At 43.4% G+C, this 18,657-nt stretch overlaps 1 protein-coding gene across 2 annotated transcripts in view; it reads left to right on the top strand.

The window, feature by feature from the left end:
* syde2 (synapse defective 1, Rho GTPase, homolog 2 (C. elegans)) overlaps positions 1-18,657 on the top strand; it is an 82,835-nt gene that overhangs the window by 12,037 nt on the left and 52,141 nt on the right. For both annotated transcript variants that reach the window (XM_024004319.2, XM_024004318.2), the window contains exon 2: positions 5,624-6,370. In XM_024004319.2, coding sequence (XP_023860087.1) covers positions 5,624-6,370 — 747 coding nt within the window. The remainder of the gene's footprint in view (positions 1-5,623; positions 6,371-18,657) is intronic.

The raw sequence follows: 18,657 nt of genomic DNA, 5'->3' as shown, positions 1-18,657 counted from the left end.
TGGGGTCACGAAAAATGTTTGGGGAAAAAATGTGGGTCTCCAGAAATTGGTCCTGCGAAATGGGGGGTACCCAACTGAAAAAGATTGAATAATCAAATCAAAATTGTATTTTATTTGTCACATCACATGGTTAGCCAGGTGTTAATGTGAGTGTAACGAAATGCTTGTCGTTCTAGTTCCGACATGCAGTAATAAACCAACAAGTAATCTAACCTAAAATTCCACACTACTACCACTTTAACACACAAGATGTAAAGGGATAAAGAATATGTACATAAAGATATATGAATGAGGTGATGGTACAGAACGGCATAGGCAAGATGCAAGTAGATGGTATAGAGTACAGTATATACATATATGAGATGAGTAATGTAGGGTATATAAACATAAAGTGGCATAGGTTTAAAAGTGGCTAGTGATACATGGTATTACTAAAGATGCAAGATGCAGTAGAATGATATGAGTACAGTTTACATATACATATGAGATGGTAATGTAGGTAATGTAACATTATGATTAGATGGGCATTGTTTAAAGTGGGCTAGTTGATACATTTTTACATAATTTCCATCAATCTCCATTATTAAGTGGCTGGGTTAGTCAGTATATTGGCAGCGGCCACTAAATGTTAGTGGTGGCTGTTTAACAGTCTGATGGCCTTGAGATAGAAGCTGTTTTTTCAGGTTCTCGGTCCCTGCTTTGATGCACCTGTACTGACCTCGCCTTCTGGATGATAGCGGGTGAAACAGCAGTGGTCAGGTGGTTGTTGTCCTTGATGAATCTTTATGGCCTTCCTTTGACATCGGGTGGTTGTAGGTGTCCTGGAGGGCAGGTAGTTTGCCCCCGTGATGCGTTGTGCAGACCTCACTACTCTCTGGAGAGCCTCACGGTTGTGGGCGGAAGCAGTTTGCCGTACAGGCAGTGATACAGGCCGACAGGATGCTCTCGATTGTGCTCTGTAGAAGTTTGTGAGTGCTTTTGTGACAAGCCCGAATTTCTTCAGCCTCCTGAGGTTGAAGAGGCGCTGCTGTGCCTTCTTCACAACGCTGTCTGTGTGGGTGGACCAATTCAGTTTGTCCGTGATGTGGTACACCGAGGAACTTAAAACTTTCCACCTTCTCCACTCTGTCCCGTCGATGTGGATTAGGGGGGTGCTCCCTCTGCTGTTTCCTGAAGTCCACAATCCATCTCCTTTTGTTTTGTTGACGGTGAGTGTGAGGTTATTTTCCTGACACCACACTCCGAGGGCCCTCACCTCCTCCCTGTAGGCCGTCTCGTCGTTGTTGGTAATCAAGCCTACCACAGTAGTGTCGTCCGCAAACTTGATGATTGAGTTGGAGGCGTGCATGGCCACGCAGTCGTGGGTGAACAGGGAGTACAGGAGAGGGCTCAGAACGCACCCTTTGGGGGGCCCAGTGTTGGGATCAGCGGGGTGAAGATGTTGTTACCTACCCTCACACCTGGGCGGCCCGTCAGGAAGTCCAGGACCCAGTTGCACAGGGCGGGGTCGAGACCCAGGGTCTCGAGCTTGATGACGAGTTTGGAGGGTACTATGGTGTTAAATGCTGAGCTGTAGTCGATGAACAACATTCTCACATAGGTATTCCTCTTGTCCAGATGGGTTAGGGCAGTGTGCAGTGTGGTTGCGATGCGTCATCTGTGGACCTATTGGGTCGGTAAGCAAATTGGAGTGGGTCTAGGTTCAGGTAGGGTGGAGTGATAGGTCCTTGACTAGTGCTCTCAAAGCACTTCATGATGACGGAAGTGAGTGCTATGGGGCCGGTAGTCGTTTAGCTCAGTTACCTTAGCTTTCTTGGGAACAGGAACAATGGTGGCCCTCTTGAAGCATGTGGGAACAGCAGACTGGGATAAGGATTGATTGAATATGTCCTTAAACACACCAGCCAGCTGGTCTGTGCATGCTCTGAGGACYCGGCTGGGAATGCCGTCTGGGCCTGCAGCCCAGTGCCAGACGGCACTGCCAGGCTTCATACAAGTCTTTATATGAGGTAAAAAGCTAATTGCGACTAAAAACATTGATAATTCTCTGTGGAATAAATCAGCTTCTTGCATAGCTAGCTTGCCTGGACGATGTCTTCCCACTGTCCAGTCGAGATTCCCATTTTCTGCTAAAATGTATAGACATTTTCATTATATTTGTGACTTGTTATATTGAGTTTTCACCTGTACTTCAGTAACAGCCTGTTCCATTCTGAAATTGTTGCCGTAGCTTAGCTTCAGGTGAAAACTCAATATAAGAAGTTACAAATATAATGAAAATGTCTATACATTTTAGCAGTTTAAAAAACATTTCTCTGCTATTACTATTTTTACTGTAGGAGTGTTGGGCTCAACAAGARAATTCTGTTGAGACTGCCGTGTTTGGAGGGGGGCAACTGTCGAGCGAGTGTTGTGCACAAACTCCAGAGGTAGCTGTCCAGACATGACAAGCTTGCAAGTTTACAATACAGTAATAAGTCTCAGGATTTGATTGGATACCTCTCGAGAATCTCCTTTAACTTTTGTCAATGTAAAAACGTCCTAAAGCTAACAGCCAATCTCCCTTTACTCAGCACAAGCTAAAGCTAACATGRCAGTCACTTTACTCAGCACATGKTAAAGKTAACATGCCAGTCACATTACTCAGCACATGCTAAAGATAACACACCATCCCTTCCAAGAGGACATTAGCTTAAGCCGAGCTAATGCAAAAACTCTGCTGGCTCGCTCAATGTAAACAGATTCCTGGCTTAGTCGTAGTAAATATACAGTGGCCAAGCACTTTCTAAGATGCTTGTTATATCCTTGAAGTGTGTAGATTCAGTCTACACAGTTGGAATCTGATACAGTTGGAATCAGAGAAGTGCACTGGAGGTTTTGTTCCCTCTTTAATGTATGTGTGTTCCCCTATGGAGATCAGAGTGTATTATGAAGTGGCTTCTGTTCAAACCAATGAACGTTGTTTTATATGCCATTATAAACTGGGTGGTTTGAGCACTGAATGCTGATTGGCTGACAGCCATGGTATATCAGACCGTATACCACGGGTATGACAACATGTATTTTTACTGCTTTAATTATGTTGGTAACCAGTTTATAATAGCAATAAAGCACCTCAGAGGTTTGTGGTATATGGCCAATATACCACGGCTAAGGACTGTATCCAGGCACTCCGCTTTGCGTCGTGCATAAGAACAGCCCTTATCCGTGGTATATTGGCCATATACCACACCCCCTTGTGCCTTAGCCTTATTGCTAAGCATCTTATATAARAGCATGTAGGCTGAACCTATGATCGATTCATTCATTTAAAGTTCTATCATAGTTTATAGACTTATCACATTTATGAAGTAATTGCACAAATATGTTTGTGGGGGGGGTCATGAAATTCACAGTCTGTTGTGGTGAGAGAAACTTTAAACTTTAAGGCTCGGTTTAAGGGATTTGGGTACAGGAGATGTCAGCAATTATTTCAAAGTCAACAGTTGCTTTCTTGAAGAGTTAATAAAGTGCAGTCATTCAGTGTAGATGTGAGGAGAGGAAACCCAAGCCACAGCTCAGAGAGGTTGACTTTCAGGAAACTAATCTCAGTGGATTTCTAGTCCCTCACCATAGTCCATGCGCGTGCGCGCACACACACACACTCACACGCACACACACACTCACACTCACACGCACGCGCACGCACACGCACACACACACGCACACGCACACGCACACACACACACACACACACATACACACACAATGTGCCTTTAGGGCCCATGTCAATAAAATCAGCCAAGCAAAAAAGAAACTTAGTTTCAATCTAGTGAACTCGGAATAGCTGCCTTACGCAACTTTACAGGCCATGTGATTTCTGTTTGCTTAAGTTCCACTAATTTGATTGCACTGGTTAAAAATGAACTATTTATTTTGACACGCTGGTACTTTTTAATAGTACACTTCTTCAACCCTGCACACACACACACACACACACACACGCACACGCACACACGCACACGCACACACACACACAAACACCAACACACACCTCTGAACCCTGTGTATTTTGTTTTATAAGTGAAAACATTCTCGGTATCCAGTCTGTCATTTGGTGGTTGTAGCGCAGCTTGCAGGAAATCTGTTTCCTTAAGGAAAAGAGAACTTGTCATTAGTGTCTACTGTGGAGGGGCTCGTCTGGGCTGAGAGGAGAAGGCACGTATCAAAACAGTCTTTACAGAGAGAAGACTGCCATGCCATGCGTGTTGCAACAGGACCCAGCCCTCAGCCCTCAGATCCAGCCTGTATGTTTCCCTCTCTCTTTCCCAGCAGGCAGCATCTGCTCATCAGCCCATGGCTTGTCAACACTGCCTGCGGAAAAACAAGACCTGTCAGACAAACAATCTTTGCATGATTTGCAGGGTTACTTGCTTTGCGATTTGTAAGAGATTTGGCTTCTCTTTTTATTATCTGTTAGGTAAACTGTACACACAGAGCTGCGAACTGTACAGACACACAGAGACATCTCTTGTTGCGTTGAATGGGGATGGTACTTTCTGAACCCTTTGAAAAATGTCAAGCCAGAAGCTGCCTCGTCACCACCTTTTTATCTGTCCCTATTGATGCTCATATCGCTGCTGGTTTTACTTATGTCAACTGACCAAACCATCCTCCTCACCCTCCATACCCTCCCCTCCTCACCCTCCATCCCCTCCTCACCCTCCATCCCCTCCTCACCCTCCATCCCCTCCTCACCCTCCATCCCCTCCTCACCCTCCTGATCCCTGGCACCTCTATTTTCACTGCTGTCACAGCGGCTGTGATTTTTCCGATTTTTCCCCCGCTCTGTTTAAGGGAGCTCTGACTCTATCCCGTCTCTCTCTGTGTGATTTTCCGTTAGGTCTGAGCTCGCACATTCCCCAAGCTGACATTCCAGAGATGGGAAGTCATTGGAGGGGATGTGCCAGTGTTGCGAGGCGTTCGTGTTCCAAGGGGCCTGCAAGGCCTGCCACGTAGTAATGATGGTTTGTGTTTTAGAATATAGCAGAACCAGCAGTGGAGAAAAATACCAAAAAACACATTTCTCATTATGTCTATCAGAGGTGAAATACAGACGTGAAGAAAGATGATGTGTTTGGATTTTGAGTAGCGTGTGTGGTTGTATGTGAGCGTGAGAAGAGAGGGGGAAGTCCCTACACATTTCACCATCCTAAGGCCGGGTAAGTCACTGTTGGTAAGTCACCTATGGTTTCATGATACAGATGTTTTCATTTGAAGTAACAAAGGCACAACGTTATCCTCGCAAGGCAAATATAATCAGGTAATCAAATGTTGGGTTTAGAAAACAAGTGGGAGGCTATGATTCAACAGGTTATAAAACATCCCCCACCGTTTCCATGGTGATAGTTGCCAGAATATCTCTTTGTGTCTTAAGGTATGAAGGGATACAGGTAAGCAGATGGTGGCAGTGAGATATCAGTATCAGAATGCGTCCAAAATGGCACCCTATTCCCTACATAGTAGTGCTTTACTTTTGACCAGATAATAGGATGCCATTTCAGAAACAGCCTCAGTCTCTCCTGCTCTGCAGTCTGACACGTCTCTCTCTCGCTCGCTCTCTCTCTCTCTCTCTCTCCTGCAGCTCTGATAGAGAATGTCCACTCCTCCTCCTCCGACAGGCGCGAGGTTGGCGAGGGCAAGGCCAGCGAGCTGTCACTATGGAGACCCCCACTCAACACCATCACCGTTTCCAAGAAACGCAACTGGCTCCAGCAGAGCTCTGGGAGGCCGCATCACACCACCCAGGACGACTCCCAGTGCATTCTGGGAGCAGAGGAGGACAATGGACATGGACACACACCCCTACCCCCTCCTAGCCCCTCCCCGGAGTACCTAAAAGCCCCCGGACCGCCGCCCTCTCGGCCCCTCCGCCTGCACCTACCCCAGGTAAGCATGTGCCACGCCCGCGTTGGGCCCCAGCCCAGGTGTGTGGACCCGGCCGAGGAGAATGATGCGGATGACGAGGGGGAGATCTGGTACAACCCCATCCCTGAGGATGAAGAACCAGAGCTGCCTCACATTTACAGACCCACCGCCATCCCCCAGGTCAGACTGATGGTCCCTACACGGCCCCAGGAGCTCCAAGCCCCCCAGATCCAGAGCAGGCCCAGCCAGGAAGGGGGGGGCGGGTGGACCCTGGAAGGCTGCAGCCCTGACTTGGAGGTTGTGGGGGAGAGCCTGGGTGGCGGAGATGGAGGTGGAGAGGGGAGTCAGCAGGGGAATGCTGTACATTCCATGGAGCCGTCGGTACAGCTGCACAGACAGATGCTGCTCACATGCAAACCTCAGGAGGAGGGGCCATCCAGTTCCAGCAGAGCCACAGCTGCAGGTAAATAACCTCTAGAACTATGTCTATCCATCTCCCTCCTCCTAGTCTTACACTCTTTCTAATCTACTCTCACTCGCTCCTTTTCTTTTCTTTTACTATCCCTTTCTCCTCTTTCTCTGTACTCACCTCTTTCCCTTCCTCAACTTAGTGCCGGCGGCTGTCTGTCTGTCTGTCTGTCTCTCAGTCAATCAGTCTTTCAATCAGTCTTGAGACACCACCCACACACACATACCTCTCCTCTCTCTAATCATATCTCTACATAGTGGTGTCAGTCATTAGGCTAGCTAAACCCAGCCAGACATTAGTTAGCCAGGTGGAATTAGTTGGCATTCCTGAAGGGAATAAATATTTTTTTCTTTGTGACTGAAGCTCATTCCGGGGATTAAGCAACGCTGTAGACTAGGGCTGTCCAAGTTAACCAATTTACTGAAGTTCACTTTTTGTAATTTCAGTGCACAATTWGTTTATTTATTGCGATTAATCCCATTGTCTGAAAGCATTCAAAATACASTGTGTGTGMGTGGGTGGGTGGCAGATCTGGAATTTTGTGATTTTAGTGGTAAGGCCATTTGGCCTTAAGAGGTTCCCAATCTACCAGGGCACCAAGGCCATCTGCTAGGGCACCAAGGCCATCTGCTAGGGCACCAAGGCCATTAACCAAAATAGCCAATTAAATTGCTTTGAAAACAGAAAAACAGTAGCTATTCTCTTTAAAAAAACATGTCTATGTAAATGTACATAAATAATTAGCCTACAGTACATCTAAAGTGGCCCCCATCATGTCAGCACCAGACCGATGCTGACATGAGGGAGGCGCCAGAAAATGTAGCCACACTTTAATGAGACTTTTAATTACATATACTGTATATACAGGCTAAACACCAGTCATGTTTGGCAAATATAATCTAGGATCATTCTTAATAAAGGCTTGATTCTGTCGACATACAGTGCATTCGGAAAGTATTCAGACCCCTTGACTTTTTCCACATTTTGTTACGTTACAGCCTTATTCTAAAATAGATTATAAAATGAAAAAAGCAAAAACAGGTTTTTAGAATTTGTTGCTATCCCGTTTTTTTCCTCCATTTTATGAGGCATGTCTTACCATGTTCCGACCATAGGAATGTTAAGGGGATTATTTTATAAACACTTCCTCATATGTCATTGAAACCAGTATTTCTTTCATGTTGTCAACTTTCTTTCATTGTCCAGCAGCCAAAAGCACAATCCTAGTCATATTACCAACCCATGCTAGTTGTTGCGTCTTGTCCCGAAGCTGCTCCTGCGTTGTCTTGGCTGTGTGCTTCGGTCGATGTCCTGTTGAAATAGTTTATCAACATTTTAATCTTAAACATTCTGATCTGTTGCATCAGCCTCATTGCTCATTATGTACAGGGGTTGTATTAATTTGGGATCTATCGCGTCCTTCTTGCACAGAAGGACAAGCTGACCAATAGAATATGTCAATGTTTGTACATTGACATAGGCTAGTGCTTTTGCTGTTCGTTATTCATCTTGTTGGCTGACAAAAAGTAAATGTGGACAATTCTTCTAACATCTTCAATATGRGCCTCGGAATTGGATAAGAAGGATGCGCACCTTTGCATTCCCGGTGTGTCTTCACTTGTAGCCTACTTCAGAGCTGGGATGCCTGTGAGAAGGACCAGATCATGTGACGGGCATTGGCTAATAAGAATTTAGATATTTGAGAGACCCATTTGAGTGAGAGGAGCTTCGAAGCATGGCGATTGGCAGCCAGGAGAAAGGAAAGGAATTATTATATTCAGCCCAAGGGCACAACGGCCACTTTGGCCACAAGACATTAATTATTTTAGGCGTCATTGCTGGGAAATTTGAGGCCTGGTGTGTGTGTGTTTGTGTGTGTTTCAGTGTTGAGACTGCGCAGCATGATTTTAACTATTATGTAGGGTGTCCAATCACAAATACATATTTTGACCAACTTCTTGTCTCTATCATAATCTGTCCAAACTTTATTGAAGTTTTTACCCTTGTAGAATGGCCAGAATTAGGGTGACTAAAAATCAATGGAGGAAAGAGAAAAAAAGTGGTCTGGAAAAATTGCTTTGCGTCAGTAAGGCTGGATTCTGTACAATAATTAAATCTACATGGCTACCTGACAGGCTCGTCTGTCTTCTCGAATCCGCAGGACATAAAACAATATAGAGGTAAGATGGATAGCGATTTAGAAACATGACATGMAGTATTTTCATATTTTAGTATACGTTTAATTTGACATTTCTGTTCTTTTTCGAAGATTGCGCATCAAAACAAGTGTATCTCTGTGAAATGTCAACAGAGCACTGAGCAGCATATACCAAGCTTTTCATTTTCAAGCCTTTTACATTTATTTCAGCTCGTGTCATGCTAATTTTGCTTTGAAGATGACGACCACAAAATGTAAAATCCTCAAAAGTGTTATGAGAAACCTGCACCGCTATGTCAACAGAGCTCAGTGTTTATTATCAGGTGTATTAGGTTAGGTTACCACTTTTTCGATATAATGTTAGTATGTTAGGGAAAAACCCCACTGAACGATTCAGAACATAAAAAATTATATTTGTCTTCACATAAGGAATTGAAATTTCATCACCAAAGTGCGTTTTCACCCACTCTGGGCAGAGAGGGTGTACCCCCTATATTGTGATGACAGCTCCTACACAACTCTCTTAATACGTTGTATTTTTTTTATTTTTTTAACTTCTTCTTTTGACTGCTCTGATGTGGCAACACGGTTGTTTGGACATTTTGACAAATCTTGAAGTGAACCCATAATTATGACTTTTAACTACTGTCTTCTATGGCATGCAAAAGAGCTTTCTGGTTGTTGAACGCAAAGTGAAGCTAAATAGCAAGGATATACTTATTTCTTCTGCATAATTGGCAGCAGCCATAGCAACAGAAGTTCTTTATGAAAGTCATAATAAGCCTGACACGTGCACTGGTGTTGCTCACTTGACTTTGACTAAATGTATTAGTGAAAAGAGCAAACTACCAGATATCTGTTGGTAATACTAGTTGGTTAGAAGTTTTAAAAGTATTAAAACACTTTTTACATTTGTCTGAGTGAACAACAGCATATGTTTTGGAACCTCCTTCATCCTACATCTCCAGTCTTGTCTTGGGGACATTCCCTCCAAAACAATGTGTTCTGAGGGGACATTCTCCCTCTGAACCTTTTTTGTGAGAGTGAGTGACATAACACAAGGGTTGATTGACAGGTGGCGGCCAACAGCTAGAGCTCGGCCAATGGGTAACAACAAAGCCCCAGCTCACAGTGACATCACATGCTGAGTGGCCAAAGTCTCAGTCATGAAAGACTTTACATGCAGGATCAGGATTAGGCTTAGGCCAGGGCCTGAGGGGGGTCTCAATGTTCCAGCACATGAATGCTGGAATAGCCACAGACACTGATTATAACCAATTAAAACTAAGCTATTTTCTGCTCTTGTCATTTGATATGGTACAGTGTGAAATTCCAGATATTTCCCACAGTCTTTTATGGTTAAACGATGAAAGGGTAAAGCACGTAGAAAGCCTCCTCTGTGTAGAGAGAAGTTGCATGATTATTCTGTTGGTTTATCAATCTGTTCTTATTCTGTGAATTCTGTGTGAATTCTGTGTGATTGATCTGTGACTGAGTCAGAAAGMCATTTACAGGAACTTGTGTCATTAATGAGTCAGTATGTTGTTGTGTTGTGTGGAATGTGGCGTCCTTGTGATAGTGTAGGTCGCCTAGTTATCTGGGAGATGTGCTGCTTGCTGTGTTCTGTGTTGTGAATGATGGGGAGTGTTCAGTGAGTGTTTTGTGTTCCACTCCGGAACTCCCTGCTCGTTGTTGACTTTGCGGTCGGCTCCTGTGGGTTAGCCGACGCCACTCCACACTTCAACCCGTGTCTCAACAAAAAAGAACCTACCGCATTACGTGTCATCAAAGAGAAAGTGTGTGTGTGTGTGTTACTACGTTGTGTGTGTGCCAGCTAGGCACCCAGTGAGAGGTGAAGTTACCTATTTATCCGTCAGTCAGTCAGTCACAGTGGTTGTGAACGGCGGTGAGGTGAGCCCTATAATAATAATAATAATAATGATGATGATGACGATGATGATGTATGTGTCCAGGTCTCTGTAAAGTGGTAAAAATACTCCCATAATCCTTTGGGATGTAACAGGAGCTGAGTACTACGTCTAAATGAGATGCTGTCACGGCAGGAAGTGGCAGTATGACAGGCCGTGTTTTGGGTTTGCAGGAGGACAATGTATCAGACATGTCCCTGACTTAACCCTTGTGTAGTCTTAACATTCTGTATACTCCCCTTGTCCTAAAGGTAAAAAATGCCCCGCCTTCACTAAACCCCTAAAATAATGCAGCTAATTGAACTTTAAACCCCAAATCTATTTTGCATGAAGAAACAACCTGTCATTCATCACAAACTTTGTGAATATCTGGGTTTTCCCTCTTCACAATGCAGAAAGACTGCATTTAATCAGTGGACAACATTTTGTTTTTATTACAACACAGCTGTCATAATTGTTTTCTTTACTTAAGTAGAGGTTTATTATTATTATTACTAAAGATACTGTATAGGTGTAAACATAATTTTTTTAGCAAGAGATAGCACTTCTATAGCCTAAGAAAGWATCAGAAATGTGCAGAAAGTAGTTTTGAATGCATTTTATTGAAGGGAAGCAATAACAGTCTTGAACTTTTTTGGCAACATAGTGATATATTCTTACATACTGTACAATGAGGAATTCAACTACAAAATACTAGTCGTCTCCCATTTTTTGAGCCATTGCCCCCACCCACAAGGTGTATAAACAACAACAATATATACGAATAAAATAAGATAATAGATTCAAAACAAAAACGTGAAGAACATAAATCAGTCAATTCTAATTAGCACATGTAGGACAGTGTGCAAGTGTGTGAGCATGGACTTTGCAGATATTCTCACATGTGCAGCACACAGTATTTGTTTTACAGTCCTTCTTTGGGGGGCAAAATTGGCATCTCCTCCTCTTGCCTGCCCCAGCTGCAGCCTCAGGTGGATCAGGACAAGATTCAGCCCCCTGAACAGCTTTCACAAGCGCTGCAGAGGCTGCTGTGCGGGGGAGGCGCTCACTTCTTTAAATGTGTGGTGTTACAAGTGCCTTTCCCAGCTGCTCCAGGAACACCCTCRTCTTGTTCCGCTTATCAGGCATCCAGGTAGGGTTGATCTTGTTCCATATCACGAAGGCATTGTATGAGGACACATCAATCATGTTATGGAAGATGACCAGGGGCCAGCGGGCAGTCATCCTCCTGCAGCTGTAAGTTCCAATCACCTTGTCCAGGTTGTCCGTGCCTCATTTGTTGTGGTTGTAGTCCAGGATGATGGCTGGCTTCCTGTCCTCACGATCACTGATCTCAGCCGTTTTGTGCAGTGTGCTCAGGAGGACCACATTCTTGTTKCTCTTTGGGAGGTAAGAAACTAGAGTGGTGGTGGGGGTGAAGGCAAACTTTGATGAGAAGGCCTCTCTCCCCCTTGTTGCAAGGAGTGCAGGGGGGAGCTCAGGCTTGTTCTTTCTAACTGTGCCAACCATGATGATCTTCCTCTTCAGGAGCTGCTGGCTGAGTTCATAAGAGGTGAAGAAATTGTCACATGTGACATTGTACCCCATTTGTCCATCTGTCACATCAAGCACAACCCGCATCCCCTGGTTCTTCACCGGGCCTCCACTGGTCYGCTTCCCTGTGTAGACTTGCATCTTCCAAGCGTAGCTGGATTGTGCATCACAGGCCACCCATATCTTGATGCCATACTTTGCTGGCTTGCTGGGCATATACTGCCGGAAAGGACAGCGACCTTTTGACAAAAGAGATTACTATCAGTAATTAGTATCAATGTCACAGAAAACAATCACATAAATCAGTGATATTACAGCAARACCTAATAAAATGAACAGTGAAAATCACTTACATTACAGATATGAATATAAAAATGTACCTCTGAATGGAACCAGTTGCTKATCCACTGTTARTTCAGGCCCAGGGTTGTAGAGGTATGGCAGACGCTCCACCCACTTCTCCCAGACCTCTCTTGTCAAATCGTAGCARTCTTGAGAAAGTGTGAAAGACTTTCAGTGGCATTGTGGCACGGAAAATCGACCTTCCACTCCCTGCATCCCAGAGACTACATGTAGCCTCGCCTCGGGACCTTACACACCCGCTAAGATTAGCAGCCCTATGTAGGCACGCAGGTCAATCTTATCCATCCTTTTCCAGTTGTCTCCATATTTACGGAAATCCTCCAAATTTGTCATCTCCAGGATGATTTTTTCTATGGCTGGTATGATGAACATGTAYAATGTTGAGGTGATGTKCTGGGCATGGACAACTGCATGTCTTGTGGGCCCTGGGGTCATCCTTKTGACATTTTGTGCTGCCATCCTGCCCTGGTTGTCATATGGTGACAAGGACCATGTTATTTTGCTGTTCTTTGACAAAAATGTCTCTCTTTCATCTTGGGGGATTTCTTCTTCATCTGAAGAMGATGCATCGTGCTCTGGGTTGTATTCTTCCCCCATCTTCTTCTTCAGATACCTACTCTTCTAAATCATTGTTCTCTTGTTCCTCCTGGACATCTGAAAAAATCTGATCTACAACCTGTTGTGCACTGAGAATCATGGCTTCAGCAAAGAGAGAACTGGGGGGACTGTCATCTGCAGCACCTTTATAGCCTCTGACTACATTCCCCATTAGTAAACAATGCTTTCAAGAAATTTTTATTTTGTCTGAAATTTTGTTAATTTTGTCTGTGAACTTGAGTCATGTGTGGGGTCATGGAGGGGAGATGGTGCACATGCACAAGAACGTTTTAGTTCTGTCTGAGTTCATCAGTAGCACACATAATCTCAATTTCTCATTGTGTGTGTGTGTCTGTCGTTGTGTTTTTTGTGGTGTGTAAATTATTTTAAAACTGCCATGTTAAAAATGACCCTAAGACAATCTTTGTACCCTGGTGGTGTACAGCTTTCATYGAAATAAGAACAAAGGCGATGTTTCACTTTTTCTAATGTTGGGGTCACTCTAGGAAAAGTKATCCAATTTCAAGTTGAAAAAAMATCATTTAGGGTTTTTTCTCTGSTCTTAAACATAGTGGGGGGTCATTTTTGACCCTTAAGACAACYCGGTTAAGCAGGGTGTACTATTAGCTGGTTGGTGGGGCTATTGGGAGGGGAGGTAAGGTTGAGAACTTAAGTTTAAAGGACAAATGTCTGCTGTGCTGTGTGATTTGGCCTTCTAGTCGTGAGTGACTAACTGACTGACTGACTGGTCATGGAATTGTTTCACCCCTCTCCCCACAGGGAGTAATGGAGACCTGTCACTCAATCTACTTTCCACAGGCTACAGGGAGGAACAGACATGGGGGTAGTATGATCACTGCATTCAGTAGCGCCATATTGTCCACATGCAGCCTGTAAAAGAAGGCCCTAGATTAGAATAAAAGGGGGATAGAAGAATGGAGAGGAGAACTATAGTGTCCTACTCCTTTTTCAGGTTTTTGTGATGCCTACATCCTATCACCCTCCTCCTCTTCTCCTTTATAAAGTCTCAATCCCCTCTTCACTACGAGCCAAACCCGCTAGCACAGAGGGCTACTTCATTACAAGTGGCTAAAAATGGATAACACTTTGTTACTGGCTTTGAATAATAAGAGTGTCTGTTGAATAATAATTAATTTATGCACGTTAGATTAGAATGACCCAGTTCAACACTAGACCTACTATCTCTGTCTTTCTGTCCGGCTGGTTGGTTGGTTCTTTTTCCTAACCGGATACACCCTAGACTCCTCATAGGGCTGTCATTGACTGCTCCTTTGTCTGGCTGAATGCTGTGTTTGTATGGAGGATAATGACGAATGGACTATAGAGAGCATGTAGAGGCAGGTGTGTGTTCCCATAGCGCCTGGACAGGAAATCTGGAAGTTGGGCCCTTTGGGGTCAAATGTGATCAGAGCTATTTTTATGGTTGTTTGGATTGGATCAGCCTGCAAAAGTGAAGCGCTGCAGTAAATGAAGGATCATTTCATTAATTTTGACTCAGGGGATCACAAGAGTGAAAATATACATACACCACACCACCAACACCACACCCCACCCACACACCACACACACACACACACACACACACACACACACACACACACACACACACACACACACACACACTGTTGTTGGAGATACAGAGGATCTCTGGGCTGAGTTGGAATGCCTGTGGCAATAGCCTTAGTCTACATAGAGAGCAAGACAGTCTGCGTTGGCAGGTAGCCATGTTGTTGTGCTATTGGGAGTATAGAAAGCATAGGGCCTGCCTACCATGCCTGGCTATGTGTGTATCCCAAATGGCACCCTGTTTCCTATTTAGTACACTATAAGGCCCATAGGGTAATGGTCAAAAGTAGTTCAGTGGTGCACTGTAGGGAATAGGGGACGTATACTATATTTGGTCACCATACTATATTTGTTCACTATTGTAATGAAACACCTCCCTTGGCTGCTGTGGCCTCTGAAAGGATTCCAGCACTGAATGATTTAGGCCTCAAGGAGAGGAGAGACACCAATACAGTGTCTCTGACTGTGTTCCAAATTGCAGCCTATTCCCTATACAGTGCACTACTTTGATCAGAGACCTATGGGCCCTGGTCGAAAGCAGTGCACTAGAGAATAGGGTGCCAGAGAACAGTGCACTAGAGAACTCTCTTTCCTTCTCTGTTTTTGTCTATAATGAGTGTGTGAGAGTTTGCAGGGGGGAGGACAGTTTTTCACTTTAAAATGTATGCCCCAAAAAACAATGATTACAAAGTTGAAGGGATATTTTGGGATTTTGGCAATGAAAGCCATTATCTACTTCCCCAGAGTCAGATTAATCCGTGGATGCCATTTTTATGGCTCTGTGTGCAGTTTGAAGGAAGTTGCTAACTAGCGTTAGCGCAATTGCTAACTGGCGTTAGCGCAATTGCTAGCTAGCATTAGCGCAGTTAGCATTGGCTCGCGAAACTACCTCTAACTTCTTTCAAACTGGATGCAGAGACATACAAATGGTATCCATGTAGCAACAGTCATCAAAATTGTTAAAATGTTCTAAAAACAGTTGTAATACATGCAACAGTTGGACAATATATGAAGATACTGTCGTTCTGCCCCTGAACAAGACAGTTAACCCACTGTTCCTAGGCCGTCATTGCAAATAAGAATTTGTTCTTAACTGACTTGCCTATTATAAAAATTATAGCATATTAAAAATGTTTCTGGCGATGGACAAATAATGAATGAAGTTCAAGAATTTTGTTGGGAATTCAGGTATTCAATTTAATGTCAAATATCACTTTTTTTTCTTAGAATGCACTCATATTTACATTTTCTAATGCTATCAGGTATTTTATTATATATATTTTGTGTTAAAATAAAGTTATATGTGCAGCATTTGCATAAATACACTGGGTGTATTTGCATGTATTAATACATTAACATAAAGGGGTGGAACAGGGTTGCAAKACCAACAATGTGCTGTCTGCATTGCTTGCTGTTTGGGGTTTAGGCTGGGTTTCTGTATATCACTTTGTGACATCGACTGATGTTAAAAGGGCTTTATAAATACATTTAATTGATTGATTGGTCTAGGCCTATCTGCACTGTCTAGACTGCCTTATTAATTACTGTTYTTGTCAAATTCTGTTGCATTATTCAACAAATGTGTCAATAGCAGGATACCCTCAGATAACAAGTCAACACGCTTGGCTCTAGATTACACCTATCTATACATACTTTACATTGTTTGCAAAATCAGACATACTAGCACTATAATCAGAGTGTTAATTTTCAGAAGTTGCTTTCATTTCAGTGCAACTAATTTGTAAGCATTTCAACTGTATTAAATTATTACTTTTTAAAATTCCACCACCTCATACCTAGAACCAATAGATCCCAACATCAGTCAAAACCCACTATAATCAGAGTGTTAATTTTCAGAAGTTGCTTTCATTTCAGTGCAACTAATTTGTAAGCATTTCAACTGTATTAAATTATTACTTTTTAAAATTCCACCAAAGAATGTACACCCATCAAAATAAAAGTCTCTTCTCTTTCTTGTGATGTAAGTGTCGATGAGGCGTTAAATCTCAGACGAAGCTTTGATGTTCTTATAGATTCAACGGAGAGACGATGTATTCCATTGAGCCCATTTCAGCCATTACCGGGTTGTGTTTGACAGGTAATTCCAAACATTTACGCGGTCGTAACGTTAATGGGAATAACGACAGGCACAAGCAAGAYTATGAGAGTCTCAGGAGTAAAATGAAAGCAATCTATCCAGCGAGATTTAAGTGACAAGGGGTTTTGGACCACTCAAACACAGGAAATAGATGGTTGAAAAAGACAGATCTTTAGGTGGCCGGGGCATGCATGTTGCTAATCCAGGAGTTCATCTGATTTTGGGGAAGTAGATAAAGGGCTTCAATGCCAAAATCCCGAAGTATAACTTTAAACAAACCATACAACTCTATGCACAAGGACTGCAATATGCAGAAATCGTTCATCCATTTCCTGGTTGAAAAATGTTAATAGTTTGCCTAATTTCAGTTTATGTGACAAAACAAGCAAGTGTAAAAAATCATTGTACCATCTAAACCGCTGTGAAATATATTTTCAATAACCAAAAATATTGTATTTTCAGCTGTTTGATGCTGGTGTACCAAACCGAAAGTAAAAGATGCAAAAACTAAACTTAAGAATGGGAACATTTCTATGTGAATTTGGTTGGGTCGCACAAAAAGTTACATATTGCAGCTTTGACAATTTCCACAGAAAATGGTGCAAAAACAGATTTACTTGAAGAAAAGTGCAGATGCAAGGTTTGGTAACAGAATGACAGCACAAACAGCACACACCATCATTCTGTTATCAAACTTTGCATCTGCGCTGTTCTTCAAGTAAATGAGATTCTGTTACCGTGGAATTGCCTAGGGGTAATTAAGGACATCAACTTTGTCTCCTATCACCTTATGTCAGAGGAAGTACACTCATACACACACAGTTACTGTTACAGAACACACTAACTTTCTCACACTGTCGTATTCACACATACCATGCCTCCTCCCAATCAGCCTCTCTTTATGCCCACACACATATACACACACACACACACAACACCACACACACACACACACACACACACACACACACAACACACACACACACACACCACACAACACACAAACACAACACACACCATACACACACTCTTCCACACACACACACACCCGCTCTCGCTTAGCCCTCTTGGGCCAGAACGTTTATAAAGGCAATCAAGGCCATAAATTCATTTCTTTGTTGAAGGGTGTCAGTGACAGTCTGCGGGGTGGGCTCTTGGGGTCATAAGGGAGAGGGGGGTGATGGGGGCGACACTGGTCACCCAGCTCCGGTTCCAGCGTGCGGAATGCAACCCTTTGCCTTTGACCCTATGAACATCCCCCGGGGTTAAGTATCAAACAGTTCCCTGATCCTCAGGTAGAGGGTGTGAGTGTCTGTCCCTCTCTTTCTCTCTGACGTTGCTGTAGATTGTTGCCACAGGGTAAATGGCTACGAATAGTGAGGAACTATGGAGAACAGCACAGTAGTCATTGGATTTGTTTTAAAGGTAATATTATTCTACTTGGTAAATGTTTATCCACCAGATTTAACTCAGTTGGCTGTTGTGATGAGGGTTCTGTTCATACATTAGATTTTAGGATAATTGCCAAATAACATTCCATCATGTACTAATCTGAAACGGACATAAAATCAACAATACATTTGAACATACATTTGCTTACAATAATTTACCTTATTATAGGAGATTTGAAGTTGATTGGTCAAAAATGTGTTCCAGTGGTTTCAGTACCTTCTGAAGGCATGTGAGTTTGGCGAAACCTAAACCTCAGTATCTGGGACCCACCCTAGATGTTTTTGGCACTTCTTCCAGAGGTTTTGCCCTTTGTCCGGCTCTCTCCCCCTTTCCACCTCTGTGTGCTGGTATTTGTTATTGTCAGGAACCACTAGCTAACAGGGATTTATATTCAGCAGCCTAAGGAAAGGGAATGGAGGCTAAACATGGTTTATTATGGAATGTCAGATAACACCCCTTTCACTGGCCAGGCCTCTGATTCGCAGTACAAGGAGTGCTTTGTCCCCCCCCATACCCCTTCTCCCCCCTCTCGTCTTCTGTCTGCCCTCTTCATGCATGCAGCAAC

This window comes from Salvelinus sp. IW2-2015, linkage group LG16 (assembly GCF_002910315.2).
Source record: "Salvelinus sp. IW2-2015 linkage group LG16, ASM291031v2, whole genome shotgun sequence".
Taxonomy (NCBI): domain Eukaryota; kingdom Metazoa; phylum Chordata; class Actinopteri; order Salmoniformes; family Salmonidae; genus Salvelinus; species Salvelinus sp. IW2-2015.
This window is presented reverse-complemented; position numbering and strand designations above follow the sequence as displayed.